Source organism: Ostreococcus lucimarinus, chromosome 4, assembly GCF_000092065.1.
Source record: "Ostreococcus lucimarinus CCE9901 chromosome 4, complete sequence".
In the NCBI taxonomy this organism is placed as follows: Eukaryota; Viridiplantae; Chlorophyta; class Mamiellophyceae; order Mamiellales; family Bathycoccaceae; genus Ostreococcus; species Ostreococcus sp. 'lucimarinus'.
In genome coordinates this window covers 301803-320938 of record NC_009358.1, presented here as the reverse complement: position 1 = coordinate 320938, position 19136 = coordinate 301803, and the positions used below count along the sequence as shown (strand labels likewise).

The following is a 19136-nucleotide window of genomic DNA, read 5'->3' as shown; positions in this document are numbered from 1 at the left end:
TCGTCGTCTCGCGAGACCGCGCCGATCGGGCGCGCGCGCGCCAGTGTGTCGCCGCGCGCGCGCGAATTCCGTCGACACGCGCCCCGCTCGAGGTTCGCATTTCAAACCAGCCGGACTTGACGACGCGCCGGCGCGCGCCCCGGGTCGCCATGGACGCCGCGGGAGTGTTCAAGATGCACAAAAGGACGATCGCGTCGCGGGAAGACGCGCGCGAGGGCGAAGAGACGAGGGAAAACGCGACGGCGGCGACGCGAACGGGCGATGATGATCAAAAGACACCTGTCGAGACCGAGACGACGAGAGACGCGACGACGACGAACGGACGCGCGGTGAGACCGAGCGACGACGGGGTCGAGGATGATGAGGATGCGGATTACGACGCGAGCTCGATCGACGAGGAGGACGAAGACGAGGAGGAGGACGATGACGATGACTTTCACGCGTCGACGCGAGGACGAAGCGCGAGCGTCGGCGCCGGGGCGAAAATCGTCGATGGGAAAGTGGTTGGGGCGAACGCGGAGGCGAGCGGTGGGGATGAACAGGCGGCGAAACGGGTGAAGGTGACGACAGGAGGGGCGATTCGGGCGGATCGGAGCGCGGATGATCCGACGCCGGCGTTGCTGGAGGCGTTGCGAGAGTACGTGGCCAAGTGCGGAGGACAGCTTTCGGATGATTGGACGTGCACGGCGACGATGCGGACACAAGGCGCGAGCGCGGGAACGTACGATGCGCTGTACTGGTCGCCCGATAAGGAGAGGTATCGATCGAGATTGGAGGTGGTGCGCGCGCTCGGGCTCGCGCCGCAAAAAATTCTCAAATCGTCCGCCGCGGCGAAGAAACCCGAACACTTCAAGCCGCTGTCTCGCGAGGAGGCGGTGAAGAAGGCTCGAGAAGCCGAGCAACCGACGGTGCCGATGGATTTAGGAGAAAATTTGGTTGTGGAGAGTTTCGGCCAAGTTCTTGGCGATAACGATGAGTTTCACGATGACGTGCACATTTGGCCACTTGGTTACAAGACGATTTGGAAGAACGACTCTGGCGTGACGTTTACGAGTGAAGTCACGAAAGCTTCCGATAATGCGCCTGAATTCGTCGTGTCGACGGAAAAAGACGGTTCTACTGTGAGTGTGTGCTCGGCTTCTCCGCTCGGTGCTTGGCTTGAGATGTGCGAAACCATCGGCCCCATGGTTTCCATTGGGATCCACGACCACTTTTCGTTTGATGATGTTCGCGTCGTTCGTGCAATCGAAAGTTTGCCAGGATCTGACGCGGCTGCCAAGTACCAATTTGTCGAAGAGCGTGAGGGGTGGTTTGAAGAACGAGTTCGCCGCTCCAAATCGCGTCTCTGCGATTCCAAGGAAATTCTCGCCAAGATTCGCGAGATGACGAAGAAGGAAAAGACCGAAAAGTCGGCACAGAGCAGGGTCGAGAAGTCCATTAGCAAGCTGATTGAGCGTCTCATATCGCGCGTTGACAGCGCTGCGACGCGTGCGAAGCAAAGAGAGGAGCGTTTGGACGCGAAAAGAACGCTCGCGGACATGATGAAGCAGCATCGCGACTCTTTGCGGGAGGCTGCCAAAGCAGAGAAGGAAGCGGCGAAGCAAGCAGCTAAAATGCAGAAAGAAGCTCAAAGGGAAGCGGAGAAGGTTGTTCGAGAAGCGGCGAAGGCCAAGGCAGCGATCGAACGCGAAGCGCAAAAGGAGATAAACAAGGCAAAACGTGCGAAAGAGGCCGAGGAGAAGAAGAAGCGTGATGCAGAACGCGCCAAAATGATGAACGAACTCGAGAACAAACAGAAGGAGTGGCTCGTTGGTATGAGTGAACGCGAATCGGATAGCGCCGATACGACTTACTCGCCGCCTGTGATGTCGCCAAACTTGAAGATCGAACCAGATTTCAAAGAAAAGTCAGAGTTGGGCGACATCATGGAAATTTGGATGTTTCTCGATCGCTTCAAGCGTGAACTCTTTGGATCCGCCGCCGATGTGAAATCACCCCCTACGGTTCAAGCCTTGGCGCGCGTGCTGTCGAATCCCAAGGAATCAGAAGAGTTCATGGCTTCTTTGCACTTGGCTCTCATCGCTCCGTGCGTGGCTGACGCTGCCGCGTCTGTGGATAAGTCCAGCGCAAGCGCATTGCAGCTCCTTCCAGATGCGCATTCGCATATCTCGGATACGAAAGGTGTGTGGCAAGAACTTGTGCGTCGATTTTTGTACGCTGCTTCTGTGATCCACGATATGCCCGCGTACGAGCCGTACTTGAAAGATGCCCCGCCGATTCTCCCTGAAGCCGCGGATGTCTTCACTCGTTACATGTGTTCAGGTGATGCTGGCATCGATCCGCTTTCATACGCGGAAGGTGCAGTTTGGCATGGTCATGCAGTCGAAAAGTACAGCGCTCGAGTCTCCCCTGCTCTTTGCGCGTTGAGTGACGCCGAAGCTTTGGCGGCAGCCGAGATTGAGATGTACGCACTGGGCTCTGGCGTCTCTGATGACTCCTCTTCGCGCGTCGTTGAGTCTCGTCGACAAAAAGCTAAGAGTGCAGTTGCCGAAGCGAAATCGTCGCAACACATTCACGCTGTTCGATGTGCACTGAGGAACATGGCGTGCCAGCATTCGATGAGCCAAGTGTGCCTTCGCGGTGACGGCGCTGCTGTGAAGGGACAACATCCAAGAGGCTTGGACATTCGTCTCCTCGACGCTCGCCTCGGCGCGGGCGTGTACGCTGCAGCGGCGCATTCGACGAGCAACGCAGACGAGATGGACGAACTCATCAAAGCAGACGTACTCGAAGCGGCCACAAACATGGCCAGTCTCACTAATGGCAACGGTGCCAAGGCAAAGAAGGAGTTAATCGCGGCTGTCGAAGGTGCGCTCAAGCAAACCAAGGCGGGATCCGACGAACTTCCGAAGACCCCTTGGGATGAAGGCTGCTCCGTGTGCGGATTAGATGTCATGGCCGGAACTGTGCTTTTGTGCGATTCTTGCGATGGGGAGTACCACGCAAAGTGCCTCGACCCTCCATTGCTCGCCGAACCAGAAGGTGAATGGTTCTGCCCAACTTGCGTGCGCGAGAAGGAAAACAACGATGCGCCCAATGTGAGTTGTTGCAAATCCTTCGAAGGCACTACGTTGCACAAAGCATCCACGGGCGAGATGATTATCGCACGAGACGCCATGATGGAGAAAGTCGACAACGCCGCCGAAGACGCCGTATACACAGGCGGTTGCCGTGGAGCCTTTGCGCGACGATTGAGATCGCTGGCGCGCGATATCGACGCTGTCGGCTTTGATGGTTTGTCTCCTCAGGCTCGCGTCACTTTGTTGCGGACGTTGATGACGGTAGCGTTAGATTCTGTCGCGTTGCGAACCTCGATTGACAACGGAGTGAACTTGGCCAACGAAACCAAGAAGGATATCAGACAGCACATCAAAGCTTGGAGCGAATATCGGTTAGATCGTGAAGATGGCAAGGGTGAGGCGCGTGACGCTGAGGAAGCGAAAGCAGCCGAGGAGGCGAAAGCGGCCGAGGAAGCCAAGGCTAAGGATGAAACCCAACCGATGGATGTTGATGAAGCGCAAGCGTCGCCCGCCGAAGAGGTGAAGCCCGAGGAGAAGAAGGAAAAGAAGGCAAAGGCACCCCAGCAAACAAAGCAACAAAAAGTGCCGACGGAAGAAGAACTCGCGCAAGCTCGCGTGCGATGGCAAAGCAAGTGGCACGAAGTCGAAGTGCCCCAGCTGCAAACCGCACCGCGACGGGAGCCTTTGGGCTCGGATCGTCATAGACAAAAATACTGGGCATTGGGCAATTGGGGCGAAGTCATCGTGCAAGCGGCGAAGGATAACGAGCATCATGACGTCGAGCCGGAGTATGGAATTATGACGTTGAGCGAAACTAAGGTTTTGATCGACAACATAAATCCGAAAGGAAGAAAAGAAGGTGATCTTTGGCGCTCGTTGCAACGTCGATACGGCGCGGATCAAGCAGCCTTGAAGGATGTCGATGCATTGCCTTCTCGGCCTGACGATGGCGAATGGGCGACGAGCGGAGTGAGCGATGATGTCGAAGGCATTTCTCGCGTTCGATCCGCATTCTTGACCTTGGAAAGCGAAATTCCCGACGTTGCCTTTAACTCTGTGCTCGGGAGCGAGACGCGCCGAGCGATGTGGCGAAACCTTGCCGGGTCGGCTCAAACGCTTTCTGCGCTCGCGGCGGCGATCATCGTCTTTCAGCGTGCGATCGAAAGCGATTGGCTCCAGCCTGGCTGGTTGCCGTGGAGCTGGATGGCTCCTCTACTTCGCTGCTCGCACAGATCGAACGAAAAGAGTGATGCACGTTGCCTTCGTCTCCATCTCATAGCGCTTCGCCGAGCTTTCAAATGGAACAAGGCGACGCGCGCTTCGGACAGGTTGGTCAACGCCGCGCCTGATTTAGAGCTCCCAAGGTCGTCACGAGCGAGAAAAGCGACCATTGTAGAAAGCGATTCGGACGATGAGTACGAATCGATCTTCTCCGACTCTGATGAAGTCATGCCTTCGAAGACGACGGCGGAGAATCGACGATTTCGACTTTGATTAAAACAATCTTCATTTGTCTAAAAAATTACCGATCGTAACGAAAAAACATCGCCACATTCCAACGAACACTGCCTCTCTCCAAACAAAAGAAAAGACAAAAGTCGCGCGAGTCCGCGAAGACGCACTAGAAGAGCGCGTGTCCCAGGAGCGTTTCAAGAACGATCATCGAAGCGCAGCCAATCATGGCGGCGCGGCCGTTCAGCTGTTCAACCTCGGGCGAAAAGACATCCTTCACCGCGAGCCACGGCGGGCAACCGCGGAAAACAAATTCCCATTCCTTACTGTCAGCCATCTTGAACGGGTTCGCCTCGTACCCCTCGTTCGAACTGAACGCCGGGAAAAGAGACGCCAAGCTCCACACGAACATCGTGCGCGTGAGCTCGCCAAAGTTGTTCGCCGCCTGCGTCGTGAACGACTCCCCCGTGGCGATTTCGCCCGTCAGCGCCAGCACGAACCCAAGCATGGCGACGCGTCCGTTAATCACCTCCGGCGCCCATCCCTCGAACGCAAGAATTTCTTGCGGCGTTTGCACTTTGGCGTTGATCGAAAACGCCGGAAAAACAACCTCGTCCACGACGTGCACGACGACGTTGCCCCCGAACGCCGCCTTATCCGCCTCCGTCACCTTGACGCCGTCGACCTTCACCTCACCCCCAGCGACGTCAACCTTCACAGAGCGTCCATTCAGCGTCTTCACTTGTCCACTCTTCAAATCGCTCGACTTCACCGCGCCGCTCACGACGTGATACTTCAATATCTCGTCCAAGTTTTCGCGTTCGGCGAGTTCCTCGAACGCCAGCGCCCTGTCCCGCGCGCACCGCTCGAACGCCTCGTCCGTCGGCGCGAACACCGTCAGCGCTTCGTCGCTTCCTGCGATCACGGACGTCAATTCCGCGACGTCCAGCGCGCCGAGGAGCTTGGAGAATCGTCCGTCACCGAGCGCGCCGAGATCGCTCGCCGTCGTCGACGTCGATTCGACCGCGACCGCGCGGTGCGACGACGACGCGCGATGACGGTACGGCGAGGCGAGGCGAGGGCGAGCGTGCGCGAGAGCGTACGCGCGGGACGTGGCGAGCATGGCCATCGGACGCGCGCGCGGCGAGGTGTGGCGTGGAGACAGACGATGGAGGATGATGAGTAATCTCAGCCGCGCGCTTTATCCACGGAGCGGGACGCGGAACGCGAGACGAGCGAGTTGGCGAATGGGAACGACGAAAGGTGTTGAATGGTTGCGTGCGCGCGTGACAAGTCGTAAAAGTCGTCAGCAGCACCCGCTGGAGGGTGCGGCGCCGCGCGTGTCGATGCTAACGGTGTCCGGCAAGTACACGTCCTCCTCGGCGTCTTCGTTTTGCACGGCGAACCTCGCGACGGCTTCAAAAGCGGCGTCGACGTTGATATCTTCCTTCGCGCTGCACTCGAAGTGCATCAAACCACCCTTTGACGTGCACCACGATTTTGCCTTCTTCTCGCTGATCACCCTCTTGCTGTCCTTGCCGTCCTCTACGTCGATTTTATTCCCCACGACGACGACGGGAAATTTCTCTGGGTCGCTCGGCGACGCCTGCACGAGAAACTCGTTTCGCCAGTTCTCGAGCGACTCGAACGATTTCGCCGAGTTGACGTCGTACACGCACATCACGCAATCCGCACCGCGATAAAACGACACGCCGAGCGACTGAAATCGCTCCTGTCCAGCCGTATCCCAAATTTGCAACGTCACCACCGTGTCGTCGATGACGATTTCCTTCGTCATGAAATCCGCCCCGATCGTCGCCTTGTACTGCTTGGAGAACTTATTATTTACGTATTGCGCCATCAACGACGTCTTCCCAACCCTACATCGCGGACGATCGTCGTCGCGTCAGTCGCGTCCCGAGCGAGCGTTCATTCGTTCGAGCGCCTTCGCCTCGCCGTGCGCGCGTTACTCACCCCGAGTCCCCAAGGATGATCACCTTGAGCAGAGTACGCTGCGCGCGCATCGACACGCGTCGACGATCGTCAGTCACGCGCCGGTCGTCGTTCAAATTCGAATTCAATCCGTCAACACCAAATCGAATCGCAAACGGGCCGGCGTAATCAATCGCGCGTCATCGATCGCGCGCGCGTCGCCGCGTCGCCGCGCGCGCGCGCGTCGCGACGCGTCGACCGCGGTGCGCGTCGCGCGCGCTCGCGCACCTTTTTCGTCGACATCTCGGCGTCGCGTCTTCGAGTGCGACCGCGGGCGCGCCACACGATGACGCCCGCGCGCGCGCCGCCGTCGCCGTTCGGCGACGCGGTGAGCGAGGTGTACGAGCGATGCGCGGCGCTTCGCGAGGCGGTGCGCGCGAGGGCGTCGAGCGTGGATGAGCTCACGAGCGCGCTCGACGCGGTCGAACGCTCGAGCCGAGCGCTCGCGGGGGCGAGCGCGGCGAAAATCTCGCGCGAGGCGCTGGACGCGGTGCGGGACGCCGCGCAGGGGGCGATGGAATTGGGCGAACGCGCGGTGTGGGATCTGCAGCTCGGGAGCGCGAGCGACGCGAAGGAGACGAAGGCGAGGGAGGCGCTGCGAGAACTCGACGCGTGGGCGGAGGCCGCGGAGGAAAATCGGCGCGAGCGGCGAACGATGGGGAGACTGGGGAAACAACCGGGGATGGGGGTCGTCGAAGTGTCTTCGCGACGCGTCGGGGCGATGGCCGAGGTCGAGGCCGAGGCCGAGACGAGGAATCGTCTCGCGCTCGCGGAGTTGGAGCGTCGGTTTCCGCAGCCCAAAAGAGGAGGGGCGGCGGCGGGGAACGGTGACGACGAGCGACGCGAGGTTGGAAAGAAACGTCGCGAGGAGGTTCTGTTACAGATTGATTCCGCGCTCGCATCCATGGCGGAGGAAGCCGCCGAGGTGGGTGCGAACGTCGGCGTTCAACCGCAGTCAAAGTTTCTGCGCGTCGGCGTCGGAATCGCAATTTGCCTGACGTTCTTCGCAATCATGCTCATCGAGTATTTGGTGGAAGAATCGACGACCAGCGATGATCTCGTGGTGACGCGACTCGCCATGCCTGCGAGTCCGAACGGCGCGTAGGAAACGCGAACAATCTTAGCGTCGGCGCTCGGAAGTCCTCCGCAAGCGAGTAGCGGTAGCAACGTAGAAGAACAAATAGCGGCGCAGAGGAACGAGCGTTCCGTCGATGTAAAGCACAAGTGTACGATTAAAGAAGCATTATGTTTGGCAATCACAAATCGCGTTTCTTCTGACTAATAAAGGAAGGTCCTCGTGATCGTACAGCAAGCGCTCGAGAGTTTCTACTATGTCGCTTATCTCGGGGAGACGGTGATCTCGCTCTCCGGCGCCGTGAGCGTACCGTTCTTGAGCTCAAGACCGGCGAGGAGCGGCCACGCACCCGCTTGGAACATCAAGCCGAGCGCCTTCGGGACATCGATGATGATTTCACCTTGCGTCGGCTTGGCGGCGGTTTCCTTGTTCATTTGAACGTAGGAGCGGCCCGCGTAGCCAATCCAGCCCGCCACGTAGAGGAAACCCAAGCCCGGCACGGCGAACTCGCCAAGGTGCTCGAGGTTACCATCAACAATCAAGTGCGGGAGACCATCCTTACCGCAGAGGAGACCGGCTTCGCCGTAGTTGGCGAATCGCGTCTTCGTCTTTTCGATCGTCGCGTTGAGGGCGAGCGCCGGGGCGGATTCCGGGTCGTACTTCTTGAGACGCTTTTGGAGCGCCTTAATTTCGGTCTTTTGACGCTTTGCGAACGCCTTGGACGTCTTGCACGGGGTCAAACCGGCGTACGGTTGCACGTCGCGCGCGAAGGCTTCTTCGACGACGACCAACGGCGTCGCCGCGACGGCGGCGGCGACGGCCAAGGACGCCGCCTTGCGCGTCACATCGGCGGCGGAGCAGTGCGCGGCGGTCTTCACCGTGCGCGCGTTCACGCGCGCGGTTTGCTTGAGACCAGAAACGGTCACCTTGCTGGAGAGTTGAACCTGCGTCGACGCGTCGAATCCGTTCTAGGTCAGTCTTCGCGCCTCGCCCTCGTCCCCGCGCTCGCCTTCGTCGTCGCGCGCGCCCTTTCGCCCGCGCGCCCCGCCCTCCCGACCTCGCGCGCCACCGCGTCCGCGCCCTCTCGCGTCGCGCGCGCCGCCCGAATCCGCCTCGCGCCCGCGCCCGCGCCGCCTCCGTCGTCCCGCTCGACGCCCCGCGGTGGCGATCCACCGATCGCGCGCGTCCGCCCTCGATCGACGCCGCGTCTCGCGCGCGTCCGCGCCGCGCCGCGCGCGGCCCGCGCGATCGCGCGTCGGCCCCCACCCGACGCCCGATCGCCGCCGCGCGTCCATCGCGCGCGCGACGCGACGACGCGACGAGCGCGCGATCGACCGATCGTTTCGAACGCCGATCGCGCGCGCGCCGTCCCTCGCGTCGCGCGCGCGCGTCGTCGCGTCGCGTCGCGCGCGCCGACGACGCGCGAACCGACGCGTACCTGAGCGAGCGCGTTCATCGTGCGCGAGTCCCGTGCGCGTCGCGACGCGAAGTGCGGCGCGCGCGACGCGCGCGACGCCGCGCGCGGCGAAAGATACGACGCGCGCGCGGATCGGATTCGATCGCGCGCGCGCGTTCGCGGTGATGGGCGATTCGGTGGTGATCGTACGACCCGCGCGCGCGCGTTTTCGGGTTTCGAGCGAGGGGTAAATCTCGGGCGGGGCGCGCGGGGACCCCCTCGCGATGGGTCGCGAACCGTCGAATCACGCCCAGCGCCGGTTCGCGTCGTCGACGCGCGCGCGCGACGCCGCGACGTGGTTTTGATTTGATTTGATTTCGACGCGACGCGTGCGACGCGCGAGACGGCGACGCGGGACGGTGACGGGACGGTGACGGGACGGTGACGATGGACCGCGACGGCGACGGGACGGCGACGGCGACGGCGACGATCCTGCGACGCGCGAACGCGCGCGAGACGGCGACGGGGACGCTCGAGCGGATGGTGCCGCGCGCCGCGGACGCGTGCCTGGCGGTGCGGAGCGCGAGGGATTCGCGCGCGAGGGCGACGCGGGAGGGGTATGGGTTTGAATTCTACGCGTCGGCGCGGGAGATGTCGACGAGCGATCGGGATTGGTGCTTCGAGGTGACGGAGGCGAACATGCGCGCGGCGTACGAGCGCACGTGGGGATGGGACGCGACGGAGAAGCGGAGGGAGTTGAATAACGGCGCGGCGAGGTTTGTGCTGGTGCGATCGCGCGAGAGTGGACGTCCGGTGGCGTTTGTGCACTTTAGATTCGAGAGGGAGGACGAGGATGTGGATAATCCGGTGGGGTACGTGTACGAGTTGCAGTGCGAAGCGGCGCACCAGCGACGGGCGCTCGGGGAGACGCTCGTGCGAACGGTGGAGACGGTTTCGAAGAAACTGGGGATGGAGGCCGTGGTGTTGACCGTGCTCAAGACGAACGTCGGGGCGTACGAGTTCTACACGAAGAAGATGGGCTACGTCGTGGACGAACTCAGCCCGGACGAGAGCGTGGACGAAGGGAGCTCGCACTATCTCATTCTTTCAAAGCGGCTCGCGTGAGGGCTATTGTGATTAAATTTCTAGTAGGAGTTCAAGCGCGTGCGCTTGGACGCGTTCTCGTTCGCTTCGAATCTCGACGTCGTTTTCTTTCGAATCGCCTCTATGTCTTCCTCTCCGTCTTCCTCTTCCGCGGCGCGTTCTATGATGATGTGTCTGCCGTACAAGTGCGTGCCTCGGAGCGCATCCATGGCGGCTTGCGTCTCTCGTCGCGTGTTGAACTCGACGAATGCGAAACCTCGGTGCGCGCCGTCGAACTTTTTCGGCAATCGGACTTGCTTGAGTTGTCCGAACGGGTTGAACAGCTTCTGAATGTCGCGCTTCGTCGCTTCAAATGCGACGTTTCTGACGACAATTTTCGTCGCGCTAAAGCCCTTCGGAACTTTCCCAGCCTTGTCGTCATCGCGTTCGCCGCCTCCTTGCGAGCTCAACTCCAGCTTGAGCGTCTTACCGTCGAGCGACGATCCTTGAAGAGCGGTCAAAACCGACTTTGCGACCATGGGAGTGTCAAACTCTACAAAGCCAAAGCCTCGACTGAGCATCTTGCCTCCGGGCCCGCGATGGGTGACGACGCGAGCGGCGATGATTTGGCCAGAGACGCGTTGCGCCGCCGCGGCGAAATGCGAACGCAATTTTTTGTCGGTGGTACCGAAATCCAGACCTTTGACGAATATCGACACCGCGTCGTCGCTGACGGTTTTACCGGCGAGATCATTCGCCGCGTCCACTTTCGCCTTTGTCTTGTCTCGCGCCTCCTTGGCTAAATCGCTCGACGCGTCGGCGACGGCTAGCGCCTTGGCGCCCTTGATGTCGACCTTTGAAGTCGAGGCAAAAATATTCTCGGGCGCCCATTCTAAATAAAGTGGTACATGTCGATAGCGTTTGTACGCCAAACCCGTGAACGCGCGGCGCGCTTCGGAGGCTTCAAGGAACTCCACGACGGCGATGGTGTGCGTATCGGGTAAGATGAATCTCGCCACGCCGCCAAACTTTTCGCAGAGTTCTCTAAGCTCATCCTCCTCGGCTTCGTAGGGTAAGTTTTTCAACAATAACACGCAATTACTGCGCTTGACTCGGCTCGCACTTTTCGCCCCACTCGAAGCCGCAGACTGCTCGAGCGATTCCGCGTCAATGCCAGCTTCGCCGAGTTGTTGCTTCGTCGTCGCGATGACGTGCGCTTCGCCGAGCGCCATGCGCACTGCGAGATCATCCGCACCAGAGTCGAGGAGTTCGGCTTTCGTGACGCCGTAGTGTGCCGCGATCGCCGCGGCCACGGTATCTTGACGCATGAATAAAGAGTTCCACGCCTTTGTGTTGCCCGCGTCGGCTTTGCGCTCGGCGTCGCGTTCCGTCTTGAAGGAATCCTTCTTGTCGTCTTCGCCTTCACCTGTGCGTCCAACGCCACCCATCGTAGAATCAAGCTGTGGCGCGCGTTTGGCGGGAAGTAAGTGGATCAAACGACCTTGAAAGATTGAGCCGTCCACCGCTTCCATCGCCTTGACGCCATCCTCGGGTATGACAAAAGTCACGTACGCCAAACCTTTGCTACGCTTTGTACTGCGATCGACGAGAATGTGAACCGCGGTGAGCTTGCCAAACTGTTCGAACAACTCCGCCACTTCTTCTTCCGTCGCAGTATAAGGCAAATTGCGCACGAAAATTCGACCGGTTTCGGACAACGCCTCCATGTCGGCCGCGTTGACGTCTTTCGATTCTGGTTCCGCGGCGTCTGTCTCTTCCTTCTCTAGTGTGTCTGGATCATCGGAGGCGTCTGAATCAGAACTCTTCTCTTCATCATCAGACGCATCAGGGCTTTGGCTTTGCTCGTCGTCGGAAGAAGATTCGGAGTCATCAGAATCGGAGTCCTCGCTATCGTCCTCGTCGTCTTTCCACGTCGATTGTTTCGATTTGAAGTAATCCATGTCCGACACTTTATCGTCATTCGCCACCTTGTCGCTTTCAGACTCAGACTCCGAGTCTGACTCCGACCCTGATTTGTCCGATTCTTCCTCCTGTTCTTCGTCTTCTGACTCGTCCAAGTCTTGATACTCGTCGTCGCTGCTCCCGGCGTCTCCGTCTTCGCGAAGCGCTTTTTCGGAATCCTTCCTATAACCCTCCAACTTGTCTTGATCCTCGAAGAACCCATCGCTCCAAAACTTTTGTTTCGCGGGAACCATGAGCTCCATGAACTCGCGAAATTTTGGATCAACCTTCATGAGCTGCTCCGCCTTGTACCTCGGATCGTGCAGCTCGCGAGCTTTTTGCTTGGCCAACTTTTTCGCCTCTCGCGCGCCGATCCATCTTTCACCCTCACCATCCGCCTCCGCCTCGCCCTTTCCCCCGTGCCCACTCTTTATCGTCTCTTTTTCCTTATTCGCCGAGCTTCCCGCGCTATACTTCGACCACGGTCGCGGTATCTGCGCGCTGTGCACGCTCCGCGCGTACTGCACCTCCACCCGCGACGTATCGATGAACGTCTTATCAAAGTACTTCAATGCCTTCGTCGCCATCGCCTCCGTCTTGTACCCAACGAACGCCATCTGTCTCGACGTCCCGTCCGCCGTGCGCACGATCTTCACGTCCGTCACCTCCCCCATCGCCGCGAAGTGTTCGCGCAGTCTGTCATCCTTCAAATGTTTCGGCACATTCTTCACGCACAACCGGCTCGACGGCGCCGCATCACCGTCCTCCTCTCCCGCGCGCTCGAGCGAGGCATCGTCGACGTCGCGACCCGTCGGTCCGGCGCTCGCGCGCGACGTCCGGCGATCCATCGCGCGTCGCGAGGTGACCGCGGCGTCGCGCGCGCCGGCGGCTGCGCTTCGAAAAAGCGCCGCGCGCGGTGTGATTTTCATTTTCACTCCGTGATGATCCGCATTTCGGACGTTGAATACGTAGAGTCCCACGTCTCGAGTCAATCGACGAGTCAATCGACGAGGCGATGGTCTCGCGCGCGCGACGCCGCGCCGGGCGCGACGGCATCCGTCTCTTCAAGACGCGCTTCTGAGGTACGATCGACGCGACGACGCGCGCGCGCGCGCGAACGCGATGGAAGATATAACGCACGATGCGCCGGCGACGCGCGAGGGCGGCGGGCGGGACGACGCGCGCGAACGGCACGCGGGTCGACCGCGCGCGCAAGCCCTAGTTGGCCGATCGCGCGCGCGCGATGGGAGCTCGCGGGACGCGCGCGATCGATCGCGGGCGGGCGCGATGGCGAGGAAAGGTTGAATGCTGATTGTGGTTGTGGATTATGAACGCGGTGTGGGCGTGGGCGCGCGGGAGGAAGCGAAAACGCGGGGCGATGGGATGAAGGAGAAACCCCAAAGGGAGGCGGGACGCGCGAGCGCGCGCGACGAAGAACGAGCGGCGATTGAGCGTGCGAGAGACTGACGTGTCGATGACGTTTTCGCGTGAAATAGACTCGAGATGAGACTTATCAAGAGAGAGATCAAGATCGCCGTGCCGGAAGGCGTCACGGTGACCGCGTGCAAGGCGCGCAAGATCAGCGTGACTGGCCCGCGCGGTTCGCTTCACCGCGACTTCCACCACATCCCGAAGCTCGACCTCACGCTCAACGAAGAGAATGAAGTCGTTGCGACGATGTGGTTCGCGAGCAACAAGTTGTCCGGTAGCTTGCGCACGACCGTTAGCCACATCTCGAACTTGTTTGACGGTGTCACCAAGGGTTTCCGCTACAAGATGCGCGCTGTGTACGCTCACTTCCCCGTGAACATCAACATTGAGAAGAACGGGACGGTTGTTGAAATCCGCAACTTCCTTGGCGAAAAGCGTACTCGCGTGTGCAACATGCTCGAAGGTGTCAAGTCGTACCGCGATGAGTCTGTGAAGGATTGCATCGTCCTCGAAGGCAACGACATCGACAACGTGTCCAAGTCGGCGGCCCTCATCCACATGGCGTGCTTGGTGAAGAAAAAGGATATTAGAAAGTTCCTTGATGGCATCTACGTTAGCGAGAAGGGCACCATCGAAACCGAAGGTTAAAGAGGATTTGTGGTGGTGCGTTGTGGGGGTTGTTAGAGGGACTTCTCCACTTGGCGATAACTTAGAGGGTGTAATTGAGCGGATTGGCTCACTCAAAAACATTCTGCATCACGCGCCTCCACTCGCTCGCTCGCTCGCTCGCTCGCTCGCTCGCTTCTCGCTCGTAGCTCGCGGAACGGCGAACACCGTCACTTCTCGCCTCCCATGGCTGACGCCGAGGCGGTCGTCCCGCCCGACGCGGCAGTCGTCCCGCCCGATGATTCCCCGCCCGAGGACGGTCAACGCGCCGTCGATGCCCCACGCGGTCGCATCGCTGGTTTCATCGCATTCGTCCGCAAACACATGCCCAAACGTCCGGTTTTGAGCCGTTTCGAGCACGCGGTGGTGAAGTCCAGAATGCTGAAAAAAATTCGAAAGCAGTTTGTAAAGTTCGACATCGATAGATCGGGGACGATCGACCGCGAGGAGCTGTGCGCGGTCGTCGGTATCGACCGTCGGAGCCTTTGGACGCGAAAGCTGCTGGACTTTTTCGACACGGATGGCGATGCCCAAGTGAGCTTTGAAGAGTTCATTTCCACACTCGGGATACTCGGCGCGCGAGTGGACAAGTACGCGAGTGGACACGGGCGAGGACACAGAATTCCGAAAGAGGTGTTTTTCATAGTCGCTCTTTTGGATCTCGATGGCGATGGTGAGTTGAACCGCGGGGAGTTAGCGCCGGTGCTTTGGGAGTGGCAGCGAACGAAGGAGCGCCAGTTTGGAAAATTGAAACGCCTACCGGTGGTGAATTTTTCGGCGATGGATGCGAATTTAGGGTTAGAGGTGACGGCGACGGAGAAATACATTGCTCAACAACGTGCAGATCGCAGAGAGTTCCTTCGTCCTGTGCGCGCGCGTGTCAGGAGTGCCATTCTTTACATTTCTCGTCAGTGTCCGCCAAAGTTGAAGATTGAGGACGTTGCAAAAGTTTACCACGAGTACCCAGAACTCTTCGAGGTTGCCGTTTTTATGAACAAGAAGCTCTGCAAGACTATTCCACGATGCTTGAAGCTCATTTGCGAGCTGCACGATGGGATAGATGACGTTGAAAACCTCCAGAAGCAAACAATCGAGCTCTTGGTGCACACTCGCCTCGCGCAAGAGGAGGCAAAGGGCACATGGCACTGGGCGAAGAAACTTCACCGTAACGATAGCAAAGAAGATAGTCATCGTCTAGACGAGCAAACGATAGCAGAGATTGCGCAGATCAGTAGACTGCTGCGTGGGGAAAAAATAATGAAACCAAGTTCGGAAGAAGAGCATGAATTCTTGGGCTCCTTCTCGTTTCGGAGGGATGGCAGCTTCAGACGAATGGAATCGCGACGCCTACGAGGTCCGCGGGCGACCGGTCGCGGTAACAATTCTCATGAGACATTACGAATGCGAACCCGTCAATTGACGTCTCAACCACCTCACGACGCCGCCGTAGTTCTCGCCGAACTCGGCGTCACGGCGCAAAAGGAAGTCATTCGGCGTCTCGACCAAGATGTCGCTGCGAACATCATCGCGGAGATGGGACAGCTTCAGCAAGACATTTTATTGAGTCATTTCAAACTTCTAGAGCCTTTGGTGAGGAAGGTCAAGCGAGAACGGCACAGTCTAGTCACCGAGTCGACGCCACCTAGCGACACATAGCTTTGTAACATCAGCGCGCGCGCACACCGCCCGGACATCACGACGCGTCAAACCACCACGATCGACATGGCGCACCTCGCCGCCGGTAACGCTTTGTTTGGTGACTTAAAGTCCTCCCAACCGTTCTTTTTAATGGCAGGACCGAACGTCATTCAATCCGAAGAGCACATCTTCGCCATGTGTCGAGAGCTGAAGCGCGTCACCGACGAGCTCGACGTGCCGTTCATCTTCAAGTCGAGCTTCGACAAGGCAAACAGAACGAGCATCACGTCGTTCCGTGGCCCTGGAATCGACGACGGTTTACGGATTCTGCAGGCGGTGAAGACGACGTTCGACGTACCGATCGTGACGGACATTCACACCGAGGAGCAGGCGGAACCGGTGAGCGCGGTGGCGGATGTGATGCAGATTCCGGCGTTTTTGTGTCGACAAACGGATTTGTTGCTCGCAGCCGGGAGGACCGGTCGAGTGATTAACATTAAGAAGGGGCAATTCTGTGCGCCGAGCGTGATGAGAAATTCGGCGAAGAAGGTGTTCTCAACCGGAAACGAGAACGTGTTACTATGCGAGCGTGGGAGCACTTTTGGGTACTCCGATTTGGTCGTAGACATGAGAAATATTCCATTGATGCGCGACGCAGGTTGCCCGATCGTCGCCGACGTTACGCACTCGCTCCAACAACCAGCGGGCTTGGCGGGCGCGGATGGCGCGGTGGCTTCGGGCGGCTCGCGCGAGCTCATCCCAACCATCGCTCGATCGTGCGTCGCGGCTGGTGTCGATGGACTTTTTATGGAGGTTCACAATGATCCGAACTCATCCCCTGTGGACGGCCCCACGCAGTGGCCTCTTCGTCACTTCCCTGAACTCTTGGCAGAGCTCAAAGCTATCGCGCTCGCCACGAAGGCGAGAACGGGACACAATGCACAACTAGACCTGACGCCAATGAACATCATGTAATATCATCAGCATACTAGTACAACATTGATCCATTGTTATATCCCGCTCTTCGACGGAATTCGAAATTGTGTTCGATATAGCCAGCGAGGCGCGGTATTCACACTATTGAAACATCGGAACAACAACGCCGCCATGTGTCGCCGCCATGTGTCACTTCTCGCCTCCACATGCGCTTCTTCACGCTGCAAATAATTCTCGCCCTCTTACCTTCGTGCGTACTCGCCGATCACGACGCGAATTGGTTTCGAACCACTGAGGCCGGACGACACGGCGCTCTGGAAGTCGGTTCTCCTACACAAGCGACGACGTGTTTACCCAAGGATGCTTTCGTTCGCGTGAATGGAAACAAGTTTGAGCTCGGTGGCAAAGAATTCATCTTTGCCGGATGGAACCAGTGGGAGATGATGGAGGCGGCGACTGGAGCTGGACCGCCGGCGCGCCACTTGCCACTTCCAGGCAGAGAACACATACAGCGTTTGCTCAACGAGGGCGTCGCGGAAGGTTTGAAAGTCGTTCGCGTTTGGGCGCACACAATTTCGAAAGGAAATGAGGTTCAGAGTCGTCCAGGCGTCTGGGACGAAGATGCTCTGCGTGGGCTTGATTTTTTCCTTGATGAAGCCAGAAAGCGAGACGTCAAAGTCTGCCTCGTGTTGGCAGATAACTGGTATCCCGTGGGCGGCGTCGACCAGTACGTCGCCTGGAGTCAAACGGCGGATAAACACCAAGATTTCTTTACTGATTCGAATTCGAAGCGCATCTTCAAAGACATGATAAAAACCATCACCACACGGCGGAATACAATTAATGGTGTTCGATACGGCGACGACGCTACGATCATGTCTTACAATCTTGTCAACGAAGCGAGGTGCCAGAATTGCCCCGCGAGCACTATCGGGAAATGGATCGATGAAATGGCGACTTATTTGAAATCATTCGCACCGAATCAGCTCGTTGGTCTCGGATACGAGGGGTTTTTCCATTCCGACGACCCCGCGGAGAGGCAGGCGACAAATCCAGGCGAAGGCAGCGACTGGGCTTCGCGTGAAGGTCAATCATGGGCTCGACACTCGCGGATGGATTCCATCGATTACGTCAGTATTCACGTCTGGCCTGACAACTGGTTTCCGACGCAATCTGTCGAGTTACAGCAAAAGTTCATCAAATCGCGCATCAACATCGCGGAACGCATCGGGAAACCGTTCGTACTGGAAGAGTTTGGCAAAAAGGTCGATCGAAATGAAGGCGCGACAGGATTTGCAGAACGCGACAAGTACTTTGCCGCTGCATTCGACCTTGCGGAGAGCGCTGCGCGAGACGGTAAGCTCTCTGGTACAATATTTTGGCACTGGTATGACCGAGGCGTCGGGCTTACGTCTTCGTATGGCATTCACAGTGACGAGACAACTTTCGATCTCGTGCGACGACACGCGAAGCGAATGAACGCCATCACGGGCACAAAAAATTTCTGTTCATCCGCGTGAGCGCTTTCGAAAGAAAGAATCAAAATCATTCGTGTTACAAAACCTACTCAACAACTCGACAACTCGACAAATTTTCAATTCACGGCGACGCATTGCCACGCGAAATTTTCTCGCAATACGTCCTGCGACGACTCGCCGCTCGCGTCCTTCTTCATGTACTCGGTTCGATCAAATCCCAACTCTCGCACCTCGCTCGAGCACGACGCGTTTTTCTCCGCCTCCCACTCCCACATCACGTTCTCGAACCCACTCAGGCTCGCCCGCATCGCGTCCTCGTCGCTCTCCGCCTCTCGCAAGCTATACGACGTCAGCACGAGCGGCGTTCGCTCTCGCACCACCACTCGTTCGATCGTCGGATGCCAATCGCTCGGATCGTACCCCCACACTCCCGCGTTAAACGCGAACGCCACGTCCGCCGTTCTCTCGACCGTTTCCTCGTGATACAATCCCGCTCGAAACTCCACCCGCAGCGCCGCCTCGTCCCGCGTCCTCTCGCCCGCGTCGTACTCCCTCCCCAGCTCGTACGCCTCGCCCACGCGCACGTTCGGCCCGACGCACAGCACTCGCACCGTGTCCACGCCGCACGCTCTCGCCCGCGCGCGCACGCTCGCGAACATCGTCGCCGTCTCCCGCGGGCTCGTCCCCTCGGCGCGGTCCGCGCCGAGGATGACGACGTCCGCGACGACGTCCCGTCCGTCGCGCGCCGTCCCGTCCGCGCGCGCGTCGCCCGCGACGCCGGCGAACGTTCCGAGGCGTTCGCACGCGTCGAGCATCGTGCGCGCGCGCGACGTCGCGCCGGCGTCCATCGCGCGCGCGGGTGCGCCGCCGCGAACGGCGCCGCGCGCGATCGACGGACGCATCGATCGATGGATTCGATGGATGGATTCGACGACGGCGCGAACGAC

General features: G+C 59.1%; 11 protein-coding genes across 11 annotated transcripts; 6 read left to right on the top strand and 5 right to left on the bottom strand.

The window, feature by feature from the left end:
- Positions 1–149: 149 nt before the first annotated feature.
- OSTLU_14985 (hypothetical protein, contains no bromo domain) lies at positions 150–4574 on the top strand (the record flags this gene model as incomplete). Its single annotated transcript, XM_001417440.1, has 1 exon — positions 150–4574. One exon carries the CDS (start codon positions 150–152, stop codon positions 4572–4574), a length of 4425 nt encoding a protein of 1474 aa, XP_001417477.1.
- Positions 4575–4701: 127 nt separating this feature from the next.
- Positions 4702–5661, bottom strand: ELIP4 (possible early light induced protein or carotenoid biosynthesis related, also has beta-Ig-H3/fasciclin domain; the record flags this gene model as incomplete). The annotated part of the gene is made up of 1 exon (XM_001417177.1): positions 4702–5661. One exon carries the CDS (start codon positions 5659–5661, stop codon positions 4702–4704), a length of 960 nt encoding a protein of 319 aa, XP_001417214.1.
- Positions 5662–5838: 177 nt separating this feature from the next.
- OSTLU_14983 (predicted protein) lies at positions 5839–7604 on the bottom strand (the record flags this gene model as incomplete). The annotated part of the gene is made up of 3 exons (XM_001417176.1): positions 5839–6412; positions 6507–6544; positions 7593–7604. 3 exons carry the CDS (start codon positions 7602–7604, stop codon positions 5839–5841), a joined length of 624 nt encoding a protein of 207 aa, XP_001417213.1.
- Positions 7605–7758: 154 nt separating this feature from the next.
- On the bottom strand, positions 7759–9081 carry psaF (psaF, PSI-F, subunit III, photosystem I polypeptide). The gene is made up of 2 exons (XM_001417175.1): positions 9038–9081; positions 7759–8543 (listed from the first exon to the last, which is right to left on the bottom strand). Exons 1-2 carry the CDS (start codon positions 9053–9055, stop codon positions 7863–7865), a joined length of 699 nt encoding a protein of 232 aa, XP_001417212.1. The 5' UTR covers positions 9056–9081; the 3' UTR covers positions 7759–7862.
- Positions 9082–9646: 565 nt separating this feature from the next.
- On the top strand, positions 9647–10120 carry OSTLU_31107 (predicted protein; the record flags this gene model as incomplete). Its single annotated transcript, XM_001417439.1, has 1 exon — positions 9647–10120. The coding sequence occupies one exon, from the start codon at positions 9647–9649 to the stop codon at positions 10118–10120; it is 474 nt and encodes a 157-aa protein (XP_001417476.1).
- Positions 10121–10161: 41 nt separating this feature from the next.
- On the bottom strand, positions 10162–12783 carry OSTLU_710 (predicted protein; the record flags this gene model as incomplete). Its single annotated transcript, XM_001417174.1, has 1 exon — positions 10162–12783. A coding segment is annotated over one exon (2622 nt), but the record flags the coding sequence as incomplete, so codon positions are not given.
- Positions 12784–13127: 344 nt separating this feature from the next.
- On the top strand, positions 13128–14218 carry RPL9 (Ribosomal protein L9, component of cytosolic 80S ribosome and 60S large subunit). Its single transcript, XM_001417438.1, has one exon. The coding sequence runs from the start codon at positions 13544–13546 to the stop codon at positions 14117–14119; it is 576 nt and encodes a 191-aa protein (XP_001417475.1). The 5' UTR covers positions 13128–13543; the 3' UTR covers positions 14120–14218.
- Positions 14219–14515: 297 nt separating this feature from the next.
- OSTLU_36983 (predicted protein) lies at positions 14516–14845 on the top strand (the record flags this gene model as incomplete). Its single annotated transcript, XM_001417437.1, has 1 exon — positions 14516–14845. A coding segment is annotated over one exon (330 nt), but the record flags the coding sequence as incomplete, so codon positions are not given.
- Positions 14846–15830: 985 nt separating this feature from the next.
- On the top strand, positions 15831–16750 carry OSTLU_31103 (predicted protein; the record flags this gene model as incomplete). The annotated part of the gene is made up of 1 exon (XM_001417436.1): positions 15831–16750. Exon 1 carries the CDS (start codon positions 15860–15862, stop codon positions 16748–16750), a length of 891 nt encoding a protein of 296 aa, XP_001417473.1. The 5' UTR covers positions 15831–15859.
- Positions 16751–17067: 317 nt separating this feature from the next.
- On the top strand, positions 17068–18120 carry OSTLU_3863 (predicted protein; the record flags this gene model as incomplete). The annotated part of the gene is made up of 1 exon (XM_001417435.1): positions 17068–18120. A coding segment is annotated over one exon (1053 nt), but the record flags the coding sequence as incomplete, so codon positions are not given.
- A 185-nt stretch (positions 18121–18305) lies between these two features.
- Positions 18306–18848, bottom strand: OSTLU_31101 (predicted protein; the record flags this gene model as incomplete). The annotated part of the gene is made up of 1 exon (XM_001417173.1): positions 18306–18848. The coding sequence occupies one exon, from the start codon at positions 18846–18848 to the stop codon at positions 18306–18308; it is 543 nt and encodes a 180-aa protein (XP_001417210.1).
- Between the last annotated feature and the right edge of the window lie 288 nt (positions 18849–19136).

Excerpts from the sequence above, each read along its gene's own strand:
- RPL9 (XM_001417438.1), top strand. The coding sequence starts at position 13,544 with ATGAGACTTATCAAGAGAGAGATCAAGATCGCCGTGCCGGAAGGCGTC.